Raw genomic sequence first — 24,390 nt, forward strand, 5'->3', positions numbered from 1 at the left:
GTGGAGCAGCTAATAACAGTCCAGCCCTCCTGGAAGCAGCTCTCACAAACCCTAGGCACAAGGCTTGATAGTCAGTATTTGACTGTGCTGCCGAGAAACGAAAGCAGCCAGCAACTGGGGAGTACACAGGCCTTAAAGTCACACTTGGTGAACCGCATGCTTATTTCCCTGACCTCTCCCACGTGGACACTTCAGAGTTCTAAAAGAATATTGAGGCTGGAGTTCAATTAGAGATCAGCAAGCATCCAGTTAATGAGCCAGAAACCAGAATTCAGGGTTGCCAAAAAAGGCTGGAAATAAGAAGGGAGAGCCTGGAAAAGAAGGGACTCAGAGAGGGAGCTGAAATTTTTATATAAGTGTTCCTCAAATCCTAGGCTCAATCTTCACCGTTCTTGGAATGGATAGAGAGCTCAGGAAGCCAGGGAAGAGAGCAAGAGCCGAGAGAGCTGAGCCACCAGTTCCGCAGTGCCACTGTGTGGGAGGAATGAATCCACAAACAACCCAGGGTTCCCGTGAAGCCCAGAAGTCTCAGCCCTTGGGTATCAGACCACAGGATTACCAGCAAAACTACACTGCAGCCACAGAACCAAAGCGGTTCTCCATAAGCCTAACTGCCTTCTAGAACAAGGCTAAGTAGAGGAAGATAATCTATCCAAAGTCTCTATAGGGATCGACCCACAATGTCTACATTACAAACGAAAACTTCAAGACACATGAGGTAAGAGAGGAACGTGAAGAGAAACATAACTGGAAACAAACAGGATCTCCATCTAACCCCAGTGTTCGGGGGAGTAAGTGTACAGTCGTGGTATTAAGCCTGCTAAGCCATTGCAGAAAGGGATGGAAATAAGGACAGATTTTTTTTTTAAGGCAAGATTTGGAAATGTTTTTAAAGAAACCAAATGGACGTTTTATACATTGTTGGGTGAGACCAGTAGAAGATTGGATACAAGACAGAAAGGGACACCATGCTTGAAGAAAAGAGAAATGATTCACTCACGGGGTGGGAGCTCAGGAGACAGCTCAGAAAGTTTTCCTGCGCAAGCATGCGGACATGAGTTTGAATCTCTAACACCCATGTGAAAAGCCAGTATAGCGAAGCAATCTCAGCACTGGGGAGGTAGGGACAGGTGGATCCCTGGAGTCCACTGGACACTCAGCCTACCCTTGTCTGTGAGCTTCAGGTCCTGTGAGAGACTCTGCTTCCAAAATGTAAGGTGGAGAGTAATTGAGAAAGATACCCACAGTCAACCTCCGGCCGCCACATACACATACGCACAAACACGTGCACACCCATACCCACCCCAAACACAGACATCAGACATTGTTCAACTGGAATACAAAAAGGAAAAGATACTGATAAAAATAGAGCTCCAGTGACAAAATATTGAGTCCATTCAACCTATATATAGAGAGATCACAACATATATAAAATTGACGTTCCACAGAGGAAAGAACAAAAAGGAAAATAATTAAAGAGATATTGATTCATATTTTTCTAAATTTGTTCAAAAGCATCATTTCACAGATCTATGATCCTCAGTAACCCACACAATAAAGATTAAAAAAAATCACACTAAGGCATGATATTGTCAAAATCCTACAAAATCGAAGATGAAGAATCAATCTTAACTAGGGGAGGGAGGAAGAGAGAATGAATAATCATATGGAGAATCATAAAGAGTGGGGACGGGAGAGGGAGAAGAGCATCTTTGAAATGCTAAAAGACAGAGCTGAGCCAGCCTTCATAGCATACGGAGCAGTAGGCTTGAGAAAGAGGAGACTGAGACATTGTAGAGACAAACGAAAACCGAGGAAGTTTGCCGTAGTAAACCCACTCTGGAAGAAAGGTTGAAAAGGATTTCAAACCAAAGGAAAATGACATCAAATGGAAACGTGAGATCTGTAGGAGAAATGATGAATAATGAAAATAGTGTAGATGTGGTAAATGTAAAATATAGTTTCCTTCTCAGCACTGTGGAGGCTACTTTTGCCTGAGTAGCCCGTTAACTTTTAAACCAGCTGCTGGTTTAACTTTTAGACCGTGGCTCCTATGACTTCTACACACACTAAGCTCCACTTCCTAAATCTTAGCCCACTTCCTAAAGCTGAATATTTACTCAGTACTTCCAGGTAGGGCCCAAACATTGAATACACGGACACAAGGGACATTTCAAGTCCAAACCACAAGTGGGAAAACCATTATTAAAGGTATCAGAGATTTGAGCAACACTATCAAATAGCTTAACTGCCTTTCGTGAAATAGTGCTGGTTAGTTTTTGACAACTTGACACAAACATAGATATAGCTGAGAAGTGGGACTTTTAATTGAGGAAATACACCCACAGATTGGCCTGTAGGCAAGTCAGTGGTGTGTTCTCTTGATCAGTGATTGATGTGGGAGGGACCAGCTCTCTATGGAAAGTGTCACCCTTAGGCTGGTGGTCCTGGGGTGTACAAGAAAGTAGGTTGGACGACCATGAGAAGCAAGCCAGTAAGCAGCACCCCTCCAAGGCCTCTGCATTCAGCTCGCCTCCAGGTTCCTGAGACCTAAGAGTTATAAGATGAAACCACACACATACACACACACATACACACACACACACACACACACACACACACACAGAGAGAGAGAGAGAGAGAGAGAATCAAGCTGCTTTTGGTCATGGTCTTTTATTACAGCAAGAGAAATCTTACTAAGACAGGAATAAACACTAACCAAGAATTACAGAATGTAAATACTTCAAGGGTGTCTATGGAGCATCCATCACGGTACACCACAAGCAGACTCACAGAACACATCTCAATACATCTTGAAGCAGTGAAACCACAAGGGGTGTGTTTCCTGACCAAAGAATAACGAAATCAGAAGTCAATAACAAGGCAGGTGGGAGAAAATGCAAATCAGCAGCATATGCATGAGGGGACATCACGACAGTGCCTACAGGCATTTTGAAGTGACAAGAGGATGCGATGTACAACTGTAATAACTCAAAAATTTAGGCAAAACGAGCACATTCCTTGGGAGAAAAAAAAAAACCACACAAGTTACCAAAGGGAGGGGAGATGGGGAGTATGGGTGGAGTTAAGGGGAAGAGATAGGGGGTGAATGTAACCAAAATATACTGTGTGCGTGTATGAAATTCTTAAAGAATCAGTAAAATACTGTATTTTCTAAACACAAGTCACCAAAACAAGTGCAAAAAGAAATAGAAAACTCTTTATATCTCTGCCTCTATTAAAGGAACTGAATTTGTGATTTAAAATATCTGCATGCACACACATAAACACCAGGTCCAGATGGCTTCACTCGTAAATTCAATCAAGCATCTAAGTTGAAAATAATACTGTGTCTACACAAACTCAGAAACCAGAGACAATGGGGACACCTCACAACTCTTTTTATGAAGTTAACATAATCCCAGTACCAACACTTGATGGAGGAAGGTCATTGGTTAAGTAATAAAGAAACTGCTTGGCCTCATAGGTTAAAACATAGGTGGGAGGAGTAAACAGAACAGAATGCTGGGAGGAAGAGGAAGTGAGCTCAGAGGCCATGCTTCCCTCTCCCTGGCAGACGCCATGAAGCAAGCTGCCAGGTCAGACATGCTGAATCTTTCCCGGTAAGACTGATACTACACAGATTATTAGAGATGGGTTGATAGGGATATGAGAATTAGCCTGTAAGGGCTAGAGTTAATGGGCCAAGCAGTGTTTAAAAGAATACAGTTTGTGTGTTGTTATTTGGGGGCATGAGCTAGCCAAGCAGCCAGGAGCCGGGCTGTAGGAAGAGGTCCACAGCTCCCACTACAAACACTTAAAAGGATATTTTAAGAGTCTTGCATGGTGGCTCAAAACTATAACCCTAGCACTCAGAGGGCTGAGGGAGAAGATCCTGAGGCAGAGGCCTTTTTGAGCTACATAATTCATTCAAGACTTACCTAGGCTAACCAAAACTGTATACAAGAAACCAAAATCACCTTAGAAGAAGTGTAGATACAGCATCCTTCTTAAATACAGATGCAAAACTTTGTTTGAAAATGTTTGCAAATTAGACATGGCAAAATCTAGAGAGAATAGTAAATCATGAGCAAGTAAGGTTGGTCCTGGGACGACAGATCTGTAGATCAATGAAGGCCATTCACCGTACTAGCCGGATAAAGGAGAAAAGTCACGTGATCCTTTCTAGAGGCAGGGAATATCTTTACAAAAATGTAGTTCCATTCTTGATTTTCTTTAATAATAAAAATTGAGGTGCTGTAGAGATGCCTCAGTGGTTAAGAGTGCTTACTGCTATTGCTCAGGACCCAGGCTTGGTCCCCAGCATCCACAGTGTAGCTCACAATTGCCTGTAACTCCAGTTCCAGGAGCCATTAAGCCCTCTGTTGGTATCTCCATGCTCCTGCATGCACCTGACGCTCACAGAGACACACACATACACAGAATTTTTAAATTTTTAATTAACAAAATAAAAATAGAAAAAAACTTCCTAGCAAACTAGAAATAGGCTAGAACTTCCTCAATGCAACAATCAGCCAATAAAAATGTATATCAAGCTGGGTGGTGGTGGCACATGCCTTTAATCCCAGCCTTGGGAGGCAGAGGCAGGCGGATCTCTGTGAGTTCGAGGCCAGCCTCATCTACAGAATGAGTTCCAGGACAGCCAGGGATGTTACACAGAGAAACCCTGTCTGGAAAAAACAACAAAAAAACGTATATCAACATGATTAATAAAGAAATATTTCCTTCAAAGATTAGAATTGAGGCCAGAAAATACCTGCCCCCCTCTCTGGGATTTTTTTTTCCCCAACATCACATTGAAATTTTTAAGCAAAACGGTGTGGCAAAAATGAAAACTATATGCAAAGAAATAAAAGTCAAGCTATCAAAAAGAACAAGCTATTGATTCACTCAGGAGTATGAATAGTTGTCAAAAACATTTTTGCTGAGCGAAAGCTGCCAGCCACAAAGGAATACATGCGCTGTTGTTCTATTTCTGTGTAATCCTCGAGCACAGAAAGCTCATTTATAAGGACAGAAGCAGATGAATGGTTGCCTGGGGGCTGGGAAAGGGGGTGGAGTGATCGTAAGTGGGGAGCTTTTGAGGAGATTAGATATGTTCCATGGTCTGAGCGCAGTGATTACCACAAGGATATGCGTTTTCTTAAAAACTCACTCAAGGTGCTGGAGAGACGGCACAGCAGGTAAGAGCACTTGCTGCTCTTCTGGACTTTGGTTCCCAGCACCCATATTGTGGCTTATAGTCACCTGTATCTCTAGTTCCAGGGCATCCGATGCCCTCTTCTGGCCTCTGAGGGCACCAGGTACTCACACTGTACACATACGTGAATATGAGCAAAACATTCATACACATAGAATAAATAAATCTAAAATAATAAATTATTCAGTTATGCACTAATTTGATCTATTTTATCATATAAGTTATGTATTCTTAAAGCTGGTTTCTAAAGTAGGAAAAAAATAGATACCACTAAGACAAAAATAAGACCCAGACTCTAAAGAAAAGATGTATACTTCCCATTTGACTCAGACCTGAAATTCAGGCCATTCAGCCAGATAATTCTTATATCTCCATAATAAAGACAAAAAACAAGCAGGGTTTCTTCATGGGCAAAAGACTCCAACATATGTCACAGAAAATTAATATATGAATAGTTGATAAAAACATGAAGTTGTGCTCAAAATCATCAGTCATCGGGGAACTATAAACAGAAACACCAAGGTGCGACAGTTGAACCCCAACAAAAATGGCTAAAACCAACAAGGAGACAAAGTGTCCTTGGATAGAGCACAACAGGCGTTCACTCTTAATGGAAATAGAACAATGGAGAGCTGGGAAGATGGCTCAGCTGGGAAAAGTACCTGCCACCAAGCCTGAAAACCTGAGTCTGATCCCTGGATCCCTCCTGGGGGAGACAACCAACACCTGCAGGTTGCCCTCTGACCTCCACACGTTCACATGGCACAGACACTGAAACACAGATACCCACACACAATAAATAATAAATAAATGTAATAAAGTGGTAGAACCACTTTAGATCAGAGTTGGGCCATTTTGTTATAAAATCATACATGCATCCATCCATCCATACATACATACATACACACATACATATATACATACATATACATACATACATATTAATCAGAATCAGCTATTCCACTCCTGGCCGTTCACTCAAGAGGAACTAAAATGTCTGCAAAATTAATCATAAATAAGTACTCAGTGTCTTAGTTAGGGTTTCTATTGCTGTGAAGAGACACCATAACAATGGCAGCTCTTATAAAGGAAAACATTTTACTGGGGCTGCTTACAGTTCAGAGGTTTAGTCCATTGTGGTCATGGTGGGGAGAAAGGCAGACACAGTGCTGGAGAAAGAGCTAAAAGTTCTACATCTTTATCCACCGGCAGCAGAAGCAACTGTATCCCATACTGGGCGTTGCTTGAGCATATAAGACCTCAAAGCCCACCCATATAGTGGCACACTTCCTCCAATACCTCCATTGGAGGCCATACCTCCTAATGGTGCCTTTCCCTATGGGCCAAACATTCAGACCCAGAAGTCTATGGGGCCATACCCGTGCAAACCACCACACTCAACTAGATGTGGTCACACAAGCCTGTAATCTCGCACTTGGGAGATGGAGGCAGGGCCATCTGGGGGTCATGATTATTGTTGGCTACTCAGCAAGTTTGAGGCCAGCCTGTGCTGTATGAAACCTTGCCCATAAATTAAGTAATTAAACAAATACTCATGGGTCTTCTTCATAATTACCAAAATATAGAGCCAACCCAAACACCCACCCTCGGGTGAATGGATAAATAAGCCAGGAGTGTTCATAAGTTAAAGAATGACTCAGCCGAAAAGATGGAATGAACTCCAGGTGCACGCCCATGTGGAACAACCACAAAACCATCATTTTTAGTGAAAGGAGCAGGCAAAAAAATACACAGGGCACACCGTCAATTATCTAAGTGTGAAAAGAGACTAGACAGACAGTGGTAACAGAATTCATGAGAGTGGTTGCCCAGAAAGGCGATGGAGCCCTATTTGGAAAAGATATGAATTCATTTTCTGTAGGGATAAAAGTGTCACATGTCCCTACAGAAAATGAATTCATATCTTTCCCAATTAGTGTCACATGTCGGGGCTGGAGAGATGGCTCAGTGGTTAAGAGCAGTGTTTGCTCTTCCAGAGGTCCTGAGTTCAATTCCCAGCAACCACATGGTGGCTCACAACCATCCGTAATGAGGTCTGGCGCCCTCTTCTGTACAGACAGAATATTGTATGCCTAATAAATAAATATTTTTTAAAAAAAGTGTCACATGTCTTGATTGATGCAGTGCGTTACATAGGTAGATGGTGACATTTGACAAAATTCAAAGTATGCACTTGAGATTTGTAGTGTGGCCAGGTGTGGTGCCTCATGCCTTTAATCCCAGCACTCAGGAGGCAGAGGCTGGCACAGATCTCTGTGGGTTCAAGGCCAGCCTGGCCTACAAAGTGAGTTCCAAGACAGTCATAGCTACATAGTAAGACCCTTTCTCAAACCAAAAAAAAAGGCAGGAAAAAAAAAGAGGATTTGGGGTGTTGCGTGTGTGCTCACGTGCACACATGTGGGCATGAGCATCCCATATTGAGCATGGAGGATCAGGGTTCAACCTCAAGTTTCACCCTCACCTTCCGCACTTTGATGGGACAAGTCTTTTGTCACTCTTCACTGTGCACACCATGCTAGCTGGCCTTCGAGCCTCAAGGGGTCTCTTGTCAATACTTCCCTTCTCATGATGGTAGCGCAGGGGTGTGTGCTACCACCATGACAGACGTCCCACAGGTTCTAGGGATCCGAACTCAGGTCCGAGCACTTTCATGGCAAGCGTTTTACCCAGTGAGCCATCTTCCTAGCCCCAAATATGTACATTTTATTGTTTTTCTTGTTCTTCCATCATAAAAGGAAAGCTGGGTATAAAGAGTTTGCTTAGTGTAGTAGCAATAACATAGTAAACGCCCCCAGGACCATTAACTCTCTCATCCCTACCCTCCCCATCCCTCCCAAGCAAGTACAATAGATGTTAGAAAATCTGTGGCTACTGGACCTTTGAGAAGGGGAGTGGATATCTGCACTGGAGTGTCATCCACAGCTTGATCAGGACCATAAGTAGTGGCTGCACCCTGCGGTCACTTCGCCTGTCCTCTTCTGTGACTTATCCTCCGGGTCTGTGTCTGGGGTCTCAGTCTTCCGAGCCCACACGGTAAAATTTAGCTGGGTCATTCCAAGTGCCACTATTTTTTTTGTTTTGTTTTGTTTTGTTTTGTTTTTTGAGACAGGGTTTCTCTGTGGTTTTGGAGCCTGTCCTGGAACTAGCTCTTGTAGACCAGGCTGGTCTCGAACTCACAGAGATCCGCCTGCCTCTGCCTCCCGAGTGCTGGGATTAAAGGCGTGCGCCACCACCGCCCGGCTCCAAGTGCCACTATTGACACTGATATGGAAAGGCACAGCTTGGATAACAGACTCCAAGGACAGGGCTGGAGCAATGGCTCAGCCGTTAAGGGCACTTGCTGTTCTTGTAGGAGACCCCAATTCAGTTCCCACTACCCACATGGTCGCTCACAACCACCTGCAATCCCAGCTGCAGGGAATCCGATTCCCTTTTCTGGCCTCTCTACCAGGCATATGCATGCACATGTGTTCATACTCACAGGCACATGCATGGACACAAAAGGTGAAATCTTTAGATAAAAAGACTGAGGAGAGCAAAATTCCATGAAAATTGACAAAAAAAAAAAAAGCAAGGTGGGAAAACTCATGTGGTATCCAGACAATAAGGTTCACAAAGCCAGCAGGGTTTGGCTTGCTGAGGATACTCAATTGCTTATTTGCCCATTGAACAGGTAGACCAGCATGCCACAGCGTCCGTGGAAACCGAGTGAGTATCCTCTGCCAGGCCTGACTGTGTTCTCCTTCTGTCTGTCTTACAGCTCACGTATCTGCCCCCACCGTGGGGGGAGTGTCGATCCTCAGAGATGGGGCTCGACTTCTTTCCCGTTTACAGCATCACCGCCTGTCGGATTGACTGTGAGACCCGCTACATCGTGGAGAACTGCAACTGCCGCATGGTCCACATGCCAGGTGGGTAGCAGGGTCCCCGGACCTTTGCAATTTCTCACCCGACGGGAAACACCTCACCCCTATTGTTCTAGGGAGACTGTGGTACCTGACAACCAAGAGGCAGGTGGAAAAACTCCATCCATCCATCCATCCATTCATCCATCCATCAGGGCAGCATCCTGGTACGCAGGGGTGCCCAGATGTGTGCATCACCTCCGTCCCCATGCTCCATATGCTTGCCAGGTGTCTGCTCCTCTTGCGTCCTGAGTTCAACATCCAGATAATGGGACACTCGTAATCTACAAATCCTGATAATGTGCCTGTTTGAACATCCAGATGTCTGTGGCTTTCACCCAGATGTTTCTCTTCTTGCATCCAAATGTCTAGCACTCTTTCGAGTGCGGCAAAAGTCTATTAGTGAGCAAATGAATGTGCCTGTGCAGACACTTCCATCGTCAGACTAATAACGTCTGTTGCCATCTCATTAGAGGCAGTCAGCGTGTCAGACGCAGGCCTGTGGAGTGGGAGCTGGTTTGGGCAGGACCGTGGTAGCAAGGGGGGGTAACTGGGACTGTAGGCATGGACCTTAGCTTCTGTTTCAGGCTTCTCCAGTCACTGTGTGGGCTGGCCCATGTTACTAACCATCTATGTTCTTACTTATTATCTTCAAAAGAAGAAGAAGAAGTAAAGATGCCCTGGAAATTACAAAAGTCAGTGGGGATCATATTAGTGCATGAGGAGGTAGGAGCAAGTCACGTCTACTAATGACCTACTGTGTTGTTGGAGCATTGCTGTTTCTTTTGATATTTTTGTGCTTATGTGCTACATTATTTAAGCTTGTTTAACAAAATACTTGTGGTGGGGACAGTTCGTCACCCGTTGCTTCTGTTGTGACAGCTCTCACGTGAGTCTCCTTATGGCTGAGTTCTGAATTAATTTTCTCAATGATCAGTAATGATCTTAGTCATCCAAGATTGGAACTGTTGATCTTTGAAACTGTCTCCGTTCAGAGCACTATTAGGGGCGCTAACGTTAGGAAGGAAAGACATAGGAGTGCGCCCAAGTAAGCCATGCTGGGCCTTGAAATCGACATCGCTCCCATGGCTGGGGTCACAGGTAGCTCTGAGGGAAGACCCAGAAGAGGGCTTGTAGAAGCTACAAAGGCAGTGGATTGTTCCCTAGATTGGGTTCTCAACCGGTAGATCGTGACCCCTTTGGGGATCACATATCAGATCTCCTGCTTATCAGATATTTACATTACAATTCATGACAGCAGCAAAATTGCAGTTATGAAGTAGCAATGAAACAATTTTATATTGGGAGTTAGCCCAACATGAGGAGCTATATTAAAGGGTTTGCAGCATCAGGAAGGTTGAGATACACTGCCCTATTTCCTCCAGAAAAGAACTTAACCCTCCCAACACCAATGAGGCCTGTGGCTGATTGCAGACCTACAAAAGTGCAAGAGAATAAATGTGTGTTGTTTTACATAATGACATTAAAATTGCCTATGAACTTCTTGGGCAAAATGGAAACCGCATCACTTAACATGTTATTATTGGAGAAAGGGAATTGCACCAGCTCTCCGACGCTGTAAAAAGGACTTGGAGAAAAATGGTCCCAAAAAAGACCTCTCTGGTGGATCTTGACTTTAGTGTTTCACAAAGAAGAAAAGACAGGAGGAGAAAATAAAACAATCATCATCAGCAAAAATACAGATCTTAACGCTCTGCAGAGAGATCCCAGGGAGGAAGACTAGGAAGACGAGCATCAGACTGAACCCCCAGCCGTGAGCTTTCCCCATAAAACCTGAGCCAGAGTTTACAATCATTCCAACCGTGGCAAGATCGTGACATCTCAACTGTGTAAGATGATGGGCGGGACTGTGAGGGGGCACAGAGCTACCCCAGGATGCTTACAGCAGTGTGGTGTGCTGAGAAGCAGCAGCCTCGGTATGGCACGGGCCCCTGTGCCAGCCCCACCTTACCTCCAGCAGCTCGCTGTCCGGAAGGCTGGGTGCTGAGTCCCATGTATTTTTTCTATTTGGAAGCTTAACACAAGGGTTCAAGGAGACCACATGGCACCTGGCTTAGAGGAACCTCCTTCCACCCCACCCCATCTCGTCTTGTCCCCAGTCTTCCAGACAAGTTACCTCATCATCCACCACTGTGAACGACCAAAAGAGGGTCGGGCAACTCATGGTCTCCTCACGGCAGATCAGAAGTCACCTCCAGATCTGAGGACACTGACCAGTGGTACCCACCAGACTGTCCCCTGAAGGCAGCTTCTCCCTCTGGTTACAGGAAGTCACTCGCTGCCTGGGCCAGTGAGGAGCCATTGGGGTGCATGGCTCCCATGTGATTAATGCTCTTTCTCTCTTGGCTTCTCTTCCCTTCAGGGGATGCTCCTTTCTGCACTCCGGAGCAGCACAAGGAGTGTGCAGAGCCTGCCCTCGGTCAGTACTGGGGACAGAGGGAGTGGGAGGTGAAGTGGGGATTGTGGGGTCATCTGGTGGGGACACAAAAGTCAACCTTGGGAGAAGGAACAAGGAAGGGATGCGTACAAAGAAGTCCTGCAGGAGAAGCTGCAGGAAGCTGGCGAGGGAGAGAGGAGAGGAAGAAACAGGGGGATGAGGGCTGTAAGGGAACTGAGGGAGAGAAGGGTACACAGAGGTGGTGATGGAGATGATTTCACAGAGAATGGAAATACAGGACAAGGACAGAGATGAAGAGAGGGCAGTCAAGGAGCCGCTGGTTCACCTGAAGGAGCTCAGTGAAGCCAACACACACACACACATGCATGCACATACGCACGCATGTAGACATGAGTGCACGGAGAGCCCAAGTGCATCTGAAGAGAGAGCTTCTTCCATCCCATGTGTGCAAACATAAGCCATTCTGGGCCCTCTTATGCCACCGCTGCCACCTCCCCACCTCCTCCCCGCCCTCCTCCCCACCCTCCTCCTCTCACAGCCTCCAGGGCATTTGAGGTCTAAAAGACCTGCTGCTCCCAGCTGGAAAACCTCCTGGAGGCAGGGGGAGCACCTAGACATGGGTTGGGGTAGCTCAGCAGCTATCCTGCGGTCTACCTCCCCTCTCTCCAGTCCCAGGAAAGAGCAGACAGAACTTTAAATGCTGCATCCTCCAGTTCCCTCAGCAGCTGCTCTTGGTAGCACTAAGTGAGGGCAAAGCTGGACTCCTGTGGTAGAGGCCCAAGAAGCGGGGTTGGTTTACAGTGCATGCAAAGTCTTCTTTGGAATAAAGATAAGAAAACCAAACGAAAGAGACATAAGGGTGAGGGAGAACAAAAGAGGAAAGAAGGAAGAGAAGGAGGGAGGCAGGGAGGGAAGTACTGAAGGAACAGTTTTTCTTGCTAATGGTTAAGAAAACTTTTGGACCCTTGCAATTAAACATCAAGGTGACTGCAGCAGCGGAGGTAGGGGATTCATCTCTGTAGGGAGCGGGCAGTCAGGACTCATCACCTCCAAGCACTGTGAAAAGTCAGGAGATGAGAAAGTACAGCTATGTCAGGGGAGGGGAGGCTTGCTGCTCACAGGCCTGGAATTCTTCCTGGAGGCAGGCCAGGGTGATGGACTAGCAAGGTGCAAATTCTTGCTTTGCTGCCCTCAGCAGGCTTCTTGCCAAAGCTGGGCTGAGCAGTAGAGAAGCCGCTCTCAAGGGCCTGGCTAAAGTTTGGTCAAGAAGAGAGTCTGTCAGAGGGCAGCAGTGCCTTCGACCACCTGGTCTGGTTGGAGAGGATCCAGAGAGCTGCGTTCTGGGTATCAGAGGAGGGGGGTTAGGTTGCTCCAGAATAAGGATTCAAGAATCTTTCCCTGGATAGCGTCTCGGCAGGCGGAGGGCATGGTGTTGGCTATGGGGAGCACCAGAAGGAATGGCATGAAGTCCTGAACTCCAAGCACAATGTTCTCATCTTAACTTCCATGGTGGCCCATTTTTGGGGTCAGAACACTGATGCTAGAAAGAGGAGAAAGCCCTGGGAATGGGAGGGGCCAGGCCTCCCTAAAAGTGACAATGGATCAAACACTTTGAAAGGTCCAGAGGGCAGTAACAGCAAGCAGAAAGAAAACAAGCCCCTGGCACCATCCCAGCTCAGCAATTCCCTAGCCCATTTTCCTGGGGCCCAGCTCCCCCTCTTGACTTGCATCTTAATGCCTAGAATCCAGGTATGCTGGGCCAGAGAGCCTCGCCCCTACCCATGCCTGCCTGACCCTCTCCTCTCTCCTCCAGGCCTCCTGGCAGAAAAGGACAGCAATTACTGTCTCTGCAGGACACCCTGCAACCTGACCCGCTACAACAAAGAGCTCTCCATGGTGAAGATCCCCAGCAAGACGTCAGCCAAGTACCTGGAGAAGAAATTTAACAAATCTGAAAAATATATCTCGTAAGTTAAGTGGGATGGGAGGGGGTGGGGAGGAGGCATGCAGAAAGAGGCAAAAAGCAAGCAGTTAGCTCAATTTAGCAAACATTAATTGAGCACCTGCTGTGTGCCAAGCTCAGAAGACAAAGCCACAAAGAGCTTGCAGCCTCCTGGGGAGATAAGTGCAGGATTAAATGCCACATAGGGCACTGACGTCTGGGACGAAGTTGGCTATAATTGAGATGTGCAGACACTAGGGGGAAATCATAGTTGACTGCACTTTGCTCAGGGCAAGGTTCAGGGAGAGTTTGACCTTTCTAAAGAATGTATCATTCTCCTGGTGGGACTTGAGCCTCTGTTCCCTCTTCCGGAAACACTTTTCCAGCCACTCTGCCCACCTGCTTCCTCGTGGTACCTGTCTCCATTTAAACAGCATTGCCTTAGAAAGTCAGAGTATTCTCCTCCCCAGGCACTGTGGTGTTTCCCTTTATAATATTGCTACAGTGTGTGACTTGCTGTTAAACAGGTGGTTCTGTTCTGGAAAGGAACTGACACAACTATCCTTCAGGAATCAGGGTTAAGGGGCAGGGACGTGGAGGGATGACTCAGCAGTTAGGAGTGCTGTTCAGATTCTAGCACCCATATCAGACAGCTCAGAAACGTCTGTAACTCCAGCCCCAAGGGATCTGAAGCTCTCTTCTGGCCCGTTAAATATCACACACACAGGCACACACACACACACGCGCACACACACATGCACTTACACACCAAGACATACACACATGTAGAAAAAAATATTTAAAAGAAGAAGAAAACCAACTAGATTTATCAGGAGAAAGATCCAAGACCACGAGCAGGCCTTGAAGTGGGAGTGTATTAGAAAGAAACAACAGCATGTCAAAAAACAGTGTGCTGGAACCTTGAAGGGAAAGAGAGGCTTCCCTTTAAAGCCTGGAAAGGCGCTTCACTGACGGGAGTAGCTGAAAGAGGAAGAGAGATAAAGATAGAACCATGGGGCGGGGAGATAACTCAGAGGTTAAGAGCACTAGCTGCTCTTCCAAAGGACCAGGGTTCAATTCCCAGCACCCACATGATAGCTCGCAACTGTCTGTAACACCAGTGCCAAGGGTTCTAACACCCTCATATAGGCAAACCAATGTACATGAAATAAAAATAAACAAATCATTAAAAAAGAAAAATTATAGAGCCACAGTGAAAGGGGTGTGTGGCAGGGGCTGGGGAGGGACCCAGAGAAGAAAGCCTTCAGATGAACCTCCCAAACAGGAGGGTTAGCTGGCTTTTGTAGGTTTTCAAGGGCTGAACGGAACTTTATAATGTGGTTTAGTTTGGGATAGCATACATGACAAACAGCCTACAGGATAAATATCTGTCGGCCACAGCACAGACAACAGAGATGCTAGGCAGGAGGACATAGCCTGATTTCTTCAGGCTGTGGAATCTGGTCTCTTAGGAGACTTAGACAGCCCCTCTCCGGTTTCTAACTTTCTTTCCCTTTCTGAAGCCTCCTTTATTGCTGCCCTACACACTCATCCATCATAGTGGGAAGCTCCCCAGTGGCAGGAACTTCTTCTTGTTCTTTGCTCTCTACCAAGCACTGACTCTTCTGGCCGATACCTGGGGCACAGAAAATCCTTTGACACAGTAAATGAGCCAGAGAGTATATCCTGGGGGTGAGGGAACTTAGGACAGAGTTGGCACAGGGTGCATCAGAGACAATGGGAAAGATGGACATGTCACAGGTCCTATAGGATGATCTAATGGCAAGCGGGGGCGGGGAGTTTCAGGGGGTAGACTTTGTGTTAGAATAGGGAGCAGCTGAATGTTTAGAAAGTCAATTTGTATTTTATAACTTTATTTGAGATAGGGTCTCCCTGTGTTTGAGGGCTGGCCTCAAACTCATGATCCTCCTGCCTCAAGTCCCGTTGCTAGGATTATAGGCCTATGTCCCCATGCCCAGCTGATCAAATTTGTATTCTACTTATTTACTAAGTTATGTTGACAATTTCGTAATATATGTGATGTCTTGTGGCCATTTCGCAAGTTGTTAACTTTCAGTCCCCCGCCCCCTCCTGCAGACTCTTCTTCTTCTTCCCCAAAGACCCCCCTCCCCCTCTTTCATGTTGTTTGGGGAGCGCTTGTGTCCTGCAGTTAGGGTTGCTCACACGAGCACAGGTGAGGTTATGTACTGAAGTGTAGGCAAGTTACCAGTGGTTATACCCCTGAAGAAAGCTCCTTCTCCCTTAGCCACCACTGGGTGAGGCCCCGTGAGTCCTCCCCCAACCATACAGGAATGCTGATGGGTCCTGTCTTGTACAGGTCCTATTCAGGAAACCTTAGCCACTGAGTTAGCAGATGCAGTGGGTGGCCTCGGTGTGTCCAGAGCGGTTCACTGCACTCCTCCCTATCCTCCAGCTCTTCCATCCTTTCTGCCTTCTTTTCCATGGCGTTGCCCAAGCCTTGGGAGCATGGAGGAGCTGGTGTAGGTGTTCCATTTAGAGATTAGCATTCAACAATTGCTTACTCTCTGCTTCTCAACCAGTTATGAGTCTCGGTGTTAGAACTGACTGATCACTGCAACAGGAGCTTCTCTGAGCATGTGCTGAGAGCTGCACCAAGGACTTAGAAGGCAGTTTGACACATGTGCCTTTAGCAAAAATAAAAGTACTAGACCCCCTCCCGGGGGGGGGGTATAATCTCCCTAGCCTTGGGCTCTTGAGAAGGTTTACAGTAGTGGGTATAGATTCTCTCTTGTGAAAGAGGCCTCAAATGCAATCAGAAAGCAGTTGGTTACCCCTATAACCTTCATGCCATATTGCACCAGTGGGTATATCTCCCCCAGCTGGTTAGTATTGTATCTCACAGGGGTCACAGCTGAGTAAGACCAATGACAACTTTTCTACCTCAGCACCTGCATGTCACCTTGAAAGCTGGGCAGCAGGGAGGAAGCTTCCAGCTCAGTTCCTGCCTGATTCTCTATGCCCTGTCACCAAAATATGTGTGATGTCTTTACCATTAGTTCTTACTGCCTCATTGGGGTGGGGAGGGGTCAACCAAGAGCAATGACAATAGTCTGTGTCAGATTTGTGATAGAACATTCTGGAATGATAGATTCTACCCCTGTGGTCCCCAATGTGGTAGCCCCTGGCCATGCCTGGCTGTGGAGCATCTGTCGTGGTCGTTTGTGTGACTAAGAAACTGGATTGGGGTCTTTAATTCGAGTCAGCGTAGCTGTTTGAGAAAGGCCCTCCAGGCAGCAGTCGGGGAGAAAGCCAGATGGGAGAATGGGAGCCTGCTCGTTGCCCTACAGTTCCAGTGTGGGAGCCGCTTGCTTCTCTCTCTCCCAGCCACTCTCCTGTTCCAGGACAGTCGCCAGGCCCCTTCCTGAGATGACTTCTATTCAACAGGTTCAAGACAAGGGGCATGGAGGACATGTCAGGCCCCACAGAAGGAGGCTAGGATGCAGGAAACACCAGGCCCTGCTGCTTAGCAAAGCATTCTGCGAGCAGGATTGAGTTTCTCTGCCAAGATGTGTCTCGTTAACACACCTGCCTGCAGGAAAGTCACAGAAGGAGCCCAGGGCTTCTGCCAGGAATTCCCTAGCCAGCTATGGGCCTGCTCTCAACAGTTCTCCCCAGCTCAGACAACTGACTAAACAATGCCAGGTCAGGGTCTCCTACCACAAGAGGCTTGTTAGGAATCTCAGGAGGAAGATGGGGACTCTCCGGAGTGACCATTATCGCTTAGATATTCTCCTGGGGCAGACACCCGAACTGACGCCAGCCTAGTCAGGAGATTGCTGAGCTCATTTGTATGCTAAAACCCAAGAAGGTCCCAGAAGACTCGGGGACTTGGGTCCAGGCTGGACTCCCAGAAAGGTCACCAAGAGAGAGGGAGCGTAGAGTCAAGGACAAACAGGGACTCAGCTGGCTCTAGAGCTCTACCTTTGGCAGCTCCCTGGGCCTCCCTTTCTCTATCCATCCATGGGAAAGCTGGATTGGCCAGTCCTGTGAATGCTGAGGGTTCTAACTGTGTGTGGGGTTTAATTTTCCCTCTGCAGAGAGAACATTCTTGTCCTGGATATATTTTTTGAAGCGCTCAATTACGAGACAATTGAACAGAAGAAGGCGTATGAAGTCGCTGCCTTACTTGGTGAGTTGGAATGTCTGTCACATAAATTTCCACATCTCTTGGATGGGCATGGGGAGGTGGGAGGGAGACAGTCAGACAGACGCGTAAGCCTCCCCTCCCGAGGAGGCACACTTGTTAACGTACTGGTTACTCTCTGTGTACTTGCTGAGGTAGCGGTTATAGATCCAATTCAGGCCTCAGCCTAAGGCCTCGAGTCTCCTCTGTGCAGCGAGGAGCAAACACAAAGGTCTCACAGGGCATCCTCAGGCCTACCCTCTTGGATTTCATAGTCTGTATCTAGGTTGGAGTCAGCGTCCCAGGACCCGAATGCTAGCAGAAGCATGGAAGGAGGGTATGTTCAACTTACGTGGTCTCCAGGCATCCAAATTATAAAGTTCCCAGGTGGAGCCTGGACAGCAATGCACTGAGAAGCTGAGTGTTGTCCCCTGGACCCAGAGCCCTTTCTCAAACAGGAAAGAAGAGATGATGTCTCCAGATGGCCACCAATCTGACTGCCACTCCCACACAAGTTCACATTGGCTGCCCTGGTCCTGATGGGATATAATGCCCTTGGATTCAAAGCCTGCTCTTCCTTCTATACTTTCAGGCCTGCCCCTCCCAGGATGTCACTATCACTGAGATCAGTCTCAAGGACAACTGCCACTACTCCTAGGCACTGTGTCCTTTCTTTAGAGAGGCTAGGAGGTGGCACAAGCTGAAGGGTTGGCCCTTGACCAGAATGTGAATGTCCAGATAGGCTAGGGCTTTGAATCCAAGGGCTTTCTGAAGGCCAGCTGTGAGGCCATGGACAGGGAGGGGGCTTCCCCTGGCTGGACCTCTGGTTTCTGTAAATCACCTAATATGTCGCCTGACTTTCCAGCACTAGGAAAAAGCCTGAGAAAAACAGCTTAAAGAGGATGAAGGCTTGTTTGGGCTCATGGTTTCGGGGTTTGCAAGCCAGCATGGTGGGAACAGAGTGATGGAGTGGAGCAGCTAGCATCATGGCGGCCAGAAAACAGAGAGAAGAAGGGGAGGAGGGAGGGAGGGAGGCGGAGAGGGAGGGAGGGAGGGAGGCAGAGAGGGAGGGGGGAGGGAGAAAAGGAAGGAGAAAATATATCTGTGCATGCAGGCTCTTTCCTTCCTCTTTTTCCCTTTTCATTTTTCCCTTTCTATCTCCAGGCCCCCAGCCCATGGGATGGTACCTCACATGTTGAGAGTTGTCCCCACACTTAGTTAATTGTCCCCAATCTAGTCGACAATGGACTTGAACCATCATCCCTAGTTCACTGTGGCAGTTAGCTCAGATAAAGGCCATCAATAGCGGTCTGGGGCCCTAGGTAGTCACCATGCTGGAACTCAGCCCTGTCTGGTATGACCAGCGCCACGGGGGCATTTTTATACTTCATCTAGGCGGAGAGAGACAAAGCCTATGTTCAGTGCCAGCTATGTGGGGGTAGCTGTCATTTAGGCCTCTATGAAGGTCATTGTGGTTAAAGGCCCCGAGTCACAGAGCACAGGCCAAGCCCCCTCACTCAGCCATGGAAGACCTGTTATTTCCCCTTTCCTCCCCAAAAAGGATCAAGCTTACATGAGCACGAGTGTGCTCCTGCTCACTCTCTCGCTCTCTCTCTCTCTCTCTCTCTCTCTCTTTTTCTCTCTCTCTCCCTTTCCCTCCCTCCCTTCCTCTCTCTCCTTCCCTCTCTTCCTCCTTGCTCTTCCTCTCTCTCCCCCATCTCCCTCCTCTTTCTCCCTCCCTCCTCTTTTTCCCTCTCTCTCCCACCCTCCCTCCTATTATCTTTTTTCTCTCCTTCCCTCCCCCCTCTCTCTTATACACACAGAGGGAGAGAGAAAGAGAGAGAGAGAGAGAGAGAGAGAGAGAGAGAGAGAGAGAGAGCGCAAAAGGGTTCAGGCTTTGAATCTGTCACGTCTGCATCAGATATAAGGATGAACTTGTTCCCAGCATCTTGTTCCGGCCCAGAATAGCCTGTGAGGAAATGGTGCCGCCATCTGTGCCTCCTGTGAGGGAAGTGTGTACCACATACAAACCTTCAGCCAATCAAGCCCAGCTCAGCCTTCTCCCACCACTACCCCGTATGCACACCACACAACACCCCCATGCTAACAGACGGCATGTACACTGAAACCAGCCTACAGGTCCATGTACCCATGGTGCTCCAGAACCAGAACACACACACACACTTACACAGCCCCATGTCCCACCACATAGCTTCAGAGGCACCTCCATACACACAGCAAACCTAGGCAGACACAATCTATGCCTTTATGTCCGCATACTCATAACATATGCCTACATGGCACACACAGGAACACACCTACACCTACATAATGCTCACACTTGCTGTACACACTCAGGCACACTCTAGCCACCTCTATCACACACACATAGATGCATTCTGTGTGCCTAAAGTAGACAGAGATATGCATGCACATAAAGCCATCAGTGATCAGACATGCTGCCTACATACATCCTGCACCCTGTCTCTACCGACTGTGTTCCAGCTGCACTGTGCACCACTGCAAATGTACACCTCATACCTGACATACTCACACAGGCACACAAGCGCCTCAGTAAGCTTGCACTAGAAGGATGGGGGTGGCAGGGAACGAAAGGGAGCCATCTTGAGCCCAGGGAGGTGGGGTTATTACATACAGCTGCACAAATAGGGTTATCACACACAGCTGGATAAGCATGTGGGGTTATTACATATAGATAACAAGGAGGCAGGGTTATTATTATATATATCTGACCAAGGAGGCAGGTTCCACTAGTCTCAGGAGGAGCAGTCTTCAGGCCATAAACATCTGGGGTTGAAAGCTATGGTCGGCATTTTTTGCACACTGTTAACATTCACACACAGACCAGAGGCAGGTGTTCCCTTCCCTCTGAGCCTCACCCAGGGAAGGCTTTGCCACTCCCATGAGGTAGGGGCACTGGGGTCCTTGGTATGGCAGTGCCCATGTCAACAACACACTTTGACTCAGGACTTCATTTGCTCCCTAAACAGGCCCATGAGCCTCATCAGTGAGTGATCAGCCCCAACCCTGTTGGCTAATGACATACGTGTGACGGTGGACCTGCCAACAGCCTGGCCCTCCTGCGACAGGGCCCAGGCTTCCCTTGGAGGGGCCACACTCAAGAACTCCTCATCTCTTCACCCTTTCCTGGATCTGTGTGTAAAACCCAATCTCTGGTCTTTTCCCTTCCTCTGCAGGTGACATTGGTGGTCAGATGGGATTGTTTATTGGTGCTAGTATCCTTACAATACTAGAGCTCTTTGATTATATTTATGAGGTAAGATTTGGGGTTACCCTTGGGGAAATGACCAAATGGTGGAACGCCCAGACTGAGAACCAAGCATGGCTGAGCAATAACTTCATTCCACCCACACAAACCCGCTTCTCCAGAGCATAAGTCAGGAGTCTCAAGGAGAGGTGGATGTGAAAGAAACGGCAGCCCTGGCCCTCTCTTGGGTCTGACCTGTGCCACAGAGAGGGAGTGGAGGAATGAGAAGAGGCCAGACTGTGCAGAGGCCAGGCTTGGGTCCCTCACACAGTGGGACCAGGGCAAGGTTTCATACCCCGGCTAGTCCACATCTATATGCAACATATCACAAGCCCAACATATTACATGCTCCTGCATCACACACATATCACACTTATACATATACCACATGCATTCACACAGCGTGTTTACAGACATACACACAAACACACTCAGACCTCTTGCACAGATCTGCATACTACACACAAAACACTCAAGAGTACACACCACCCACAAGCCTGTCCTCTGAGTGGCCTGTCTTCCAAGGCCTAGCCAGCCCTAGGGAGGGGACACGTGTCCCAGGAATCTTCATCAATCCCCAACGAGACCACAGTATCAACTAACTGCCTCTGCCACCCACAGTCTAGGGAGATGTGACCCTCTAGACGCAGTTGGAAGAGCAGCTGTAATAGGTTCCATGCCAGCACTGCCCTGCCATGGTGATCACTTGGTGACCTCCACGTCCCTGGCCACAGATGGGCAATTCACCCCAGGCTGTGTGTGCCTCCCTGAAACAGGGGGTGATCCCAAAGGTCCCACAGGACTCCCATGGTGCATATTCCCTCCAGATGCTGGGTATCAGCCACCCCGTTGCCTCCCATTAAAGGCAAAATCCCCCCACGCATCATTTCAGTAGAGCCCCTGTGACCAGTGCAGAGACTCGTGTGTTCCTCAGCGTGTGATTACACCCCAGAGAAGGCCCTATTCTCACTCTGCATTATTTAGTCATTCTCCTGAGAAGCCGCACAAAGCAAACGGCAAATTGAGCCGCGTTAGAGAGCATATTTAAGAACTACCCTTAATTGCTACAAATAAAGTGTTATAATAACCCTGGCCATGCCCTCATCTTGTGGAGGAAGCAGTCCTTGAAAGTGACTAATGAAGCTGGGTGTGGTGGCATATCTCTGTAATCTCAACACCAGGAAGGTTGAGACAGGAGGATGGTGAACTTGAGGCCAACCTGAGCTACACAGTGAGAAAGAGGTCCCAGAACGCTCTCTAGGACCCATGCGGATCTGAGTGTACCAGCGCCTTTAACTTCTCCATTGGAGAAAGAGGTCCGCACAGCAAGGCGGAGCCCTCCCCCACCCTCTCCCAAGCTCTGTTTGGAGCAACAAAATCACATGAAAGCCAAAAGGTGAGGTTGAGCGAGTGAGGCCCTCGAGCCGTCCACCAGGCAGTGCTCTCGCCTTTGTACGTGCAGCCACTGTCACACCCTCACTGTGTGATCCCCTGGTTCAGCCCTGAGGAAGGGTGCCCTTTGGCCTTTGCTCCATCCTCCCAGCCTGACTGTGCACTTCCTGTCTTCCTGACAGCTGATCAAAGAGAAGCTATTAGACCTGCTTGGCAAAGAAGAGGAGGAAGGGAGCCATGACGAGAACATGGTAAGGACAACCCTGGACTCCTGGAGGCTCCGTAGGACAGAAGGCAAGCCTCTGCTGAAGGAGAAGACAGCAAAGAAGCAAGAGTTGTCTTGGGTGCTGCCTAGGTCCTCTGAGTCCTGACTGTGTGCCTGAGGGAAGTTTCTTAGCCTCCCTAAGCATCTGCTAGGATCGTAAAGCCTCAGAGGAGACTCACGGGGTTAGGAGAGATTGTGCTTACATTTCAGAGACAGTGAGTGCTCCACCAGCCGTGATCCCCACTCCACCTCCCTTCCTTCCTTTCACCTGTGTCCCCTCCCCCAGCTCTGTCTCCATCAACTCCCCTCCCTCCCCACCCGACCCCTTCCACACTGACCCCAGCACCACATCCCTGGCACAGCCTCTTGTCTGGTCCTTCCTTTTCCCGCATCTCTCAACCCTCTGCACACTGCAGCCTGGGACCCTCGGGCGAGGTACAACGTTTCAGGTCTACCCTGCTCAGGGACTCTTCTGTTTCCCCGGGGCCAATCCTGAAGTTCGGATCAGCTGATCACCCTGATATTTAGAGACTCCCAGGACTTTGCAGTAGAGTTTTCTGAATGAGTGACGAGCGCCCCTTCCTTTTCCCTGCAGAGCACCTGTGACACAATGCCGAACCACTCTGAAACCATCAGCCACACTGTGAATGTGCCCCTGCAGACAGCTTTGGGTACGCTGGAGGAGATTGCCTGCTGACACCTCAGGCAACCCAGCACCTCCTAACAGACCTTAAGGCCCAAGACCCAGGACAGGGGACAGCAAGCTCAGGTGGGATGGCCCCTGATGACAGAAAGAAGCAAGAGCTCCCCCTATGCACACATTGCGAACTTCTGCCAAACCTCACTCTGGCCACATCTGACATGAACCGTCCCGGGCCCTGCCATTTGTCCCTTGTAGGACTGACGAGTCCCACTCCGGAGCTGTCCGAGAACTAATCTGCCATCACATCTCACTGCCAGATGTACAAAGCACCTGCATGCTCAGACTTCTTACGGCGCCACCTCCACTTCTGTCTTGTACATGCTATTTTCTCCGTACAGTTTCCAGAGCCCACTCTGCTGCCCATGCAGTGGGACCAGGTTCCAACCCCAAAGCCACCCTGAGCCCAGCTCTGGAATCAAAACTGCACGGTCAAGAAGGAAACCACAGAACTCTCTACAACGTTTGACCCTTGTGTTGTTTGTGAAGGTTCTTAACCTACCCACAAACCCTTGTCCCCTAAACGGCCCCTGGGGCTCCTGCACTAAAGGTGACCAGTGCCGACCTCTTTCTTATCCCAGCATCTGTGGAGGTGGTACAGTGGCCTGGGGACCCCAGTATTCGTCCATAGAGCCACGTCCTTTTCACCCTGTGACACAGCTGTAGAGTTCGATTTCTTTTCGTTTTGTTTTGTTGGGGGCGGGGGCTGTTTTTGTTCGTCTGTTGATTGTTTCGGTTTGCTCTGTTTTATGGGCTTTGGTTTTGATGTTCCAAGGTTCGGTTTGGGTTTTCCATTTTCTTTGGAGTTTATTTATTCGTGCTTTGAACCACAGTCATATTAAAAGCTGGTCTTGTGGAAGTGGCCACATCTGTCTGCCTTTTCTCCGCATCTCGTTTTCTGTCCCTGAGAGCGCAGGAAAGCCTCAGAGCTGCCAGCCAAAGCTACGGAGAATGTGTTTGCAAGGTTCATCGACCGCGCTCCCTTTCCAAGGTGTGTGCACTGTGTGTTTTATCCTAATCTAAGCCAAGACTTAATCAGCTGTCTACACGATCCACTAACAGGTCAAATCC

At 48.1% G+C, this 24,390-nt stretch overlaps 1 protein-coding gene across 2 annotated transcripts in view; it reads left to right on the forward strand.

The window, feature by feature from the left end:
* Positions 1-24,183, forward strand: part of Asic2 (acid sensing ion channel subunit 2) — a 1,090,353-nt gene extending 1,066,170 nt beyond the window's left edge. For both annotated transcript variants that reach the window (XM_005349398.2, XM_005349397.2), the window contains exons 4-10: positions 9,003-9,153; positions 11,531-11,587; positions 13,380-13,533; positions 17,588-17,679; positions 20,892-20,971; positions 22,537-22,605; positions 23,215-24,183. In XM_005349398.2, the coding sequence (XP_005349455.1) occupies positions 9,003-9,153; positions 11,531-11,587; positions 13,380-13,533; positions 17,588-17,679; positions 20,892-20,971; positions 22,537-22,605; positions 23,215-23,316 (705 nt within the window). In that variant the 3' untranslated portion in view covers positions 23,317-24,183. The remainder of the gene's footprint in view (positions 1-9,002; positions 9,154-11,530; positions 11,588-13,379; positions 13,534-17,587; positions 17,680-20,891; positions 20,972-22,536; positions 22,606-23,214) is intronic.
* The last annotated feature ends 207 nt before the right edge of the window (positions 24,184-24,390 follow it).

Source organism: Microtus ochrogaster, chromosome 7 (assembly GCF_000317375.1).
Source record: "Microtus ochrogaster isolate Prairie Vole_2 chromosome 7, MicOch1.0, whole genome shotgun sequence".
NCBI lineage: Eukaryota > Metazoa > Chordata > Mammalia > Rodentia > Cricetidae > Microtus > Microtus ochrogaster.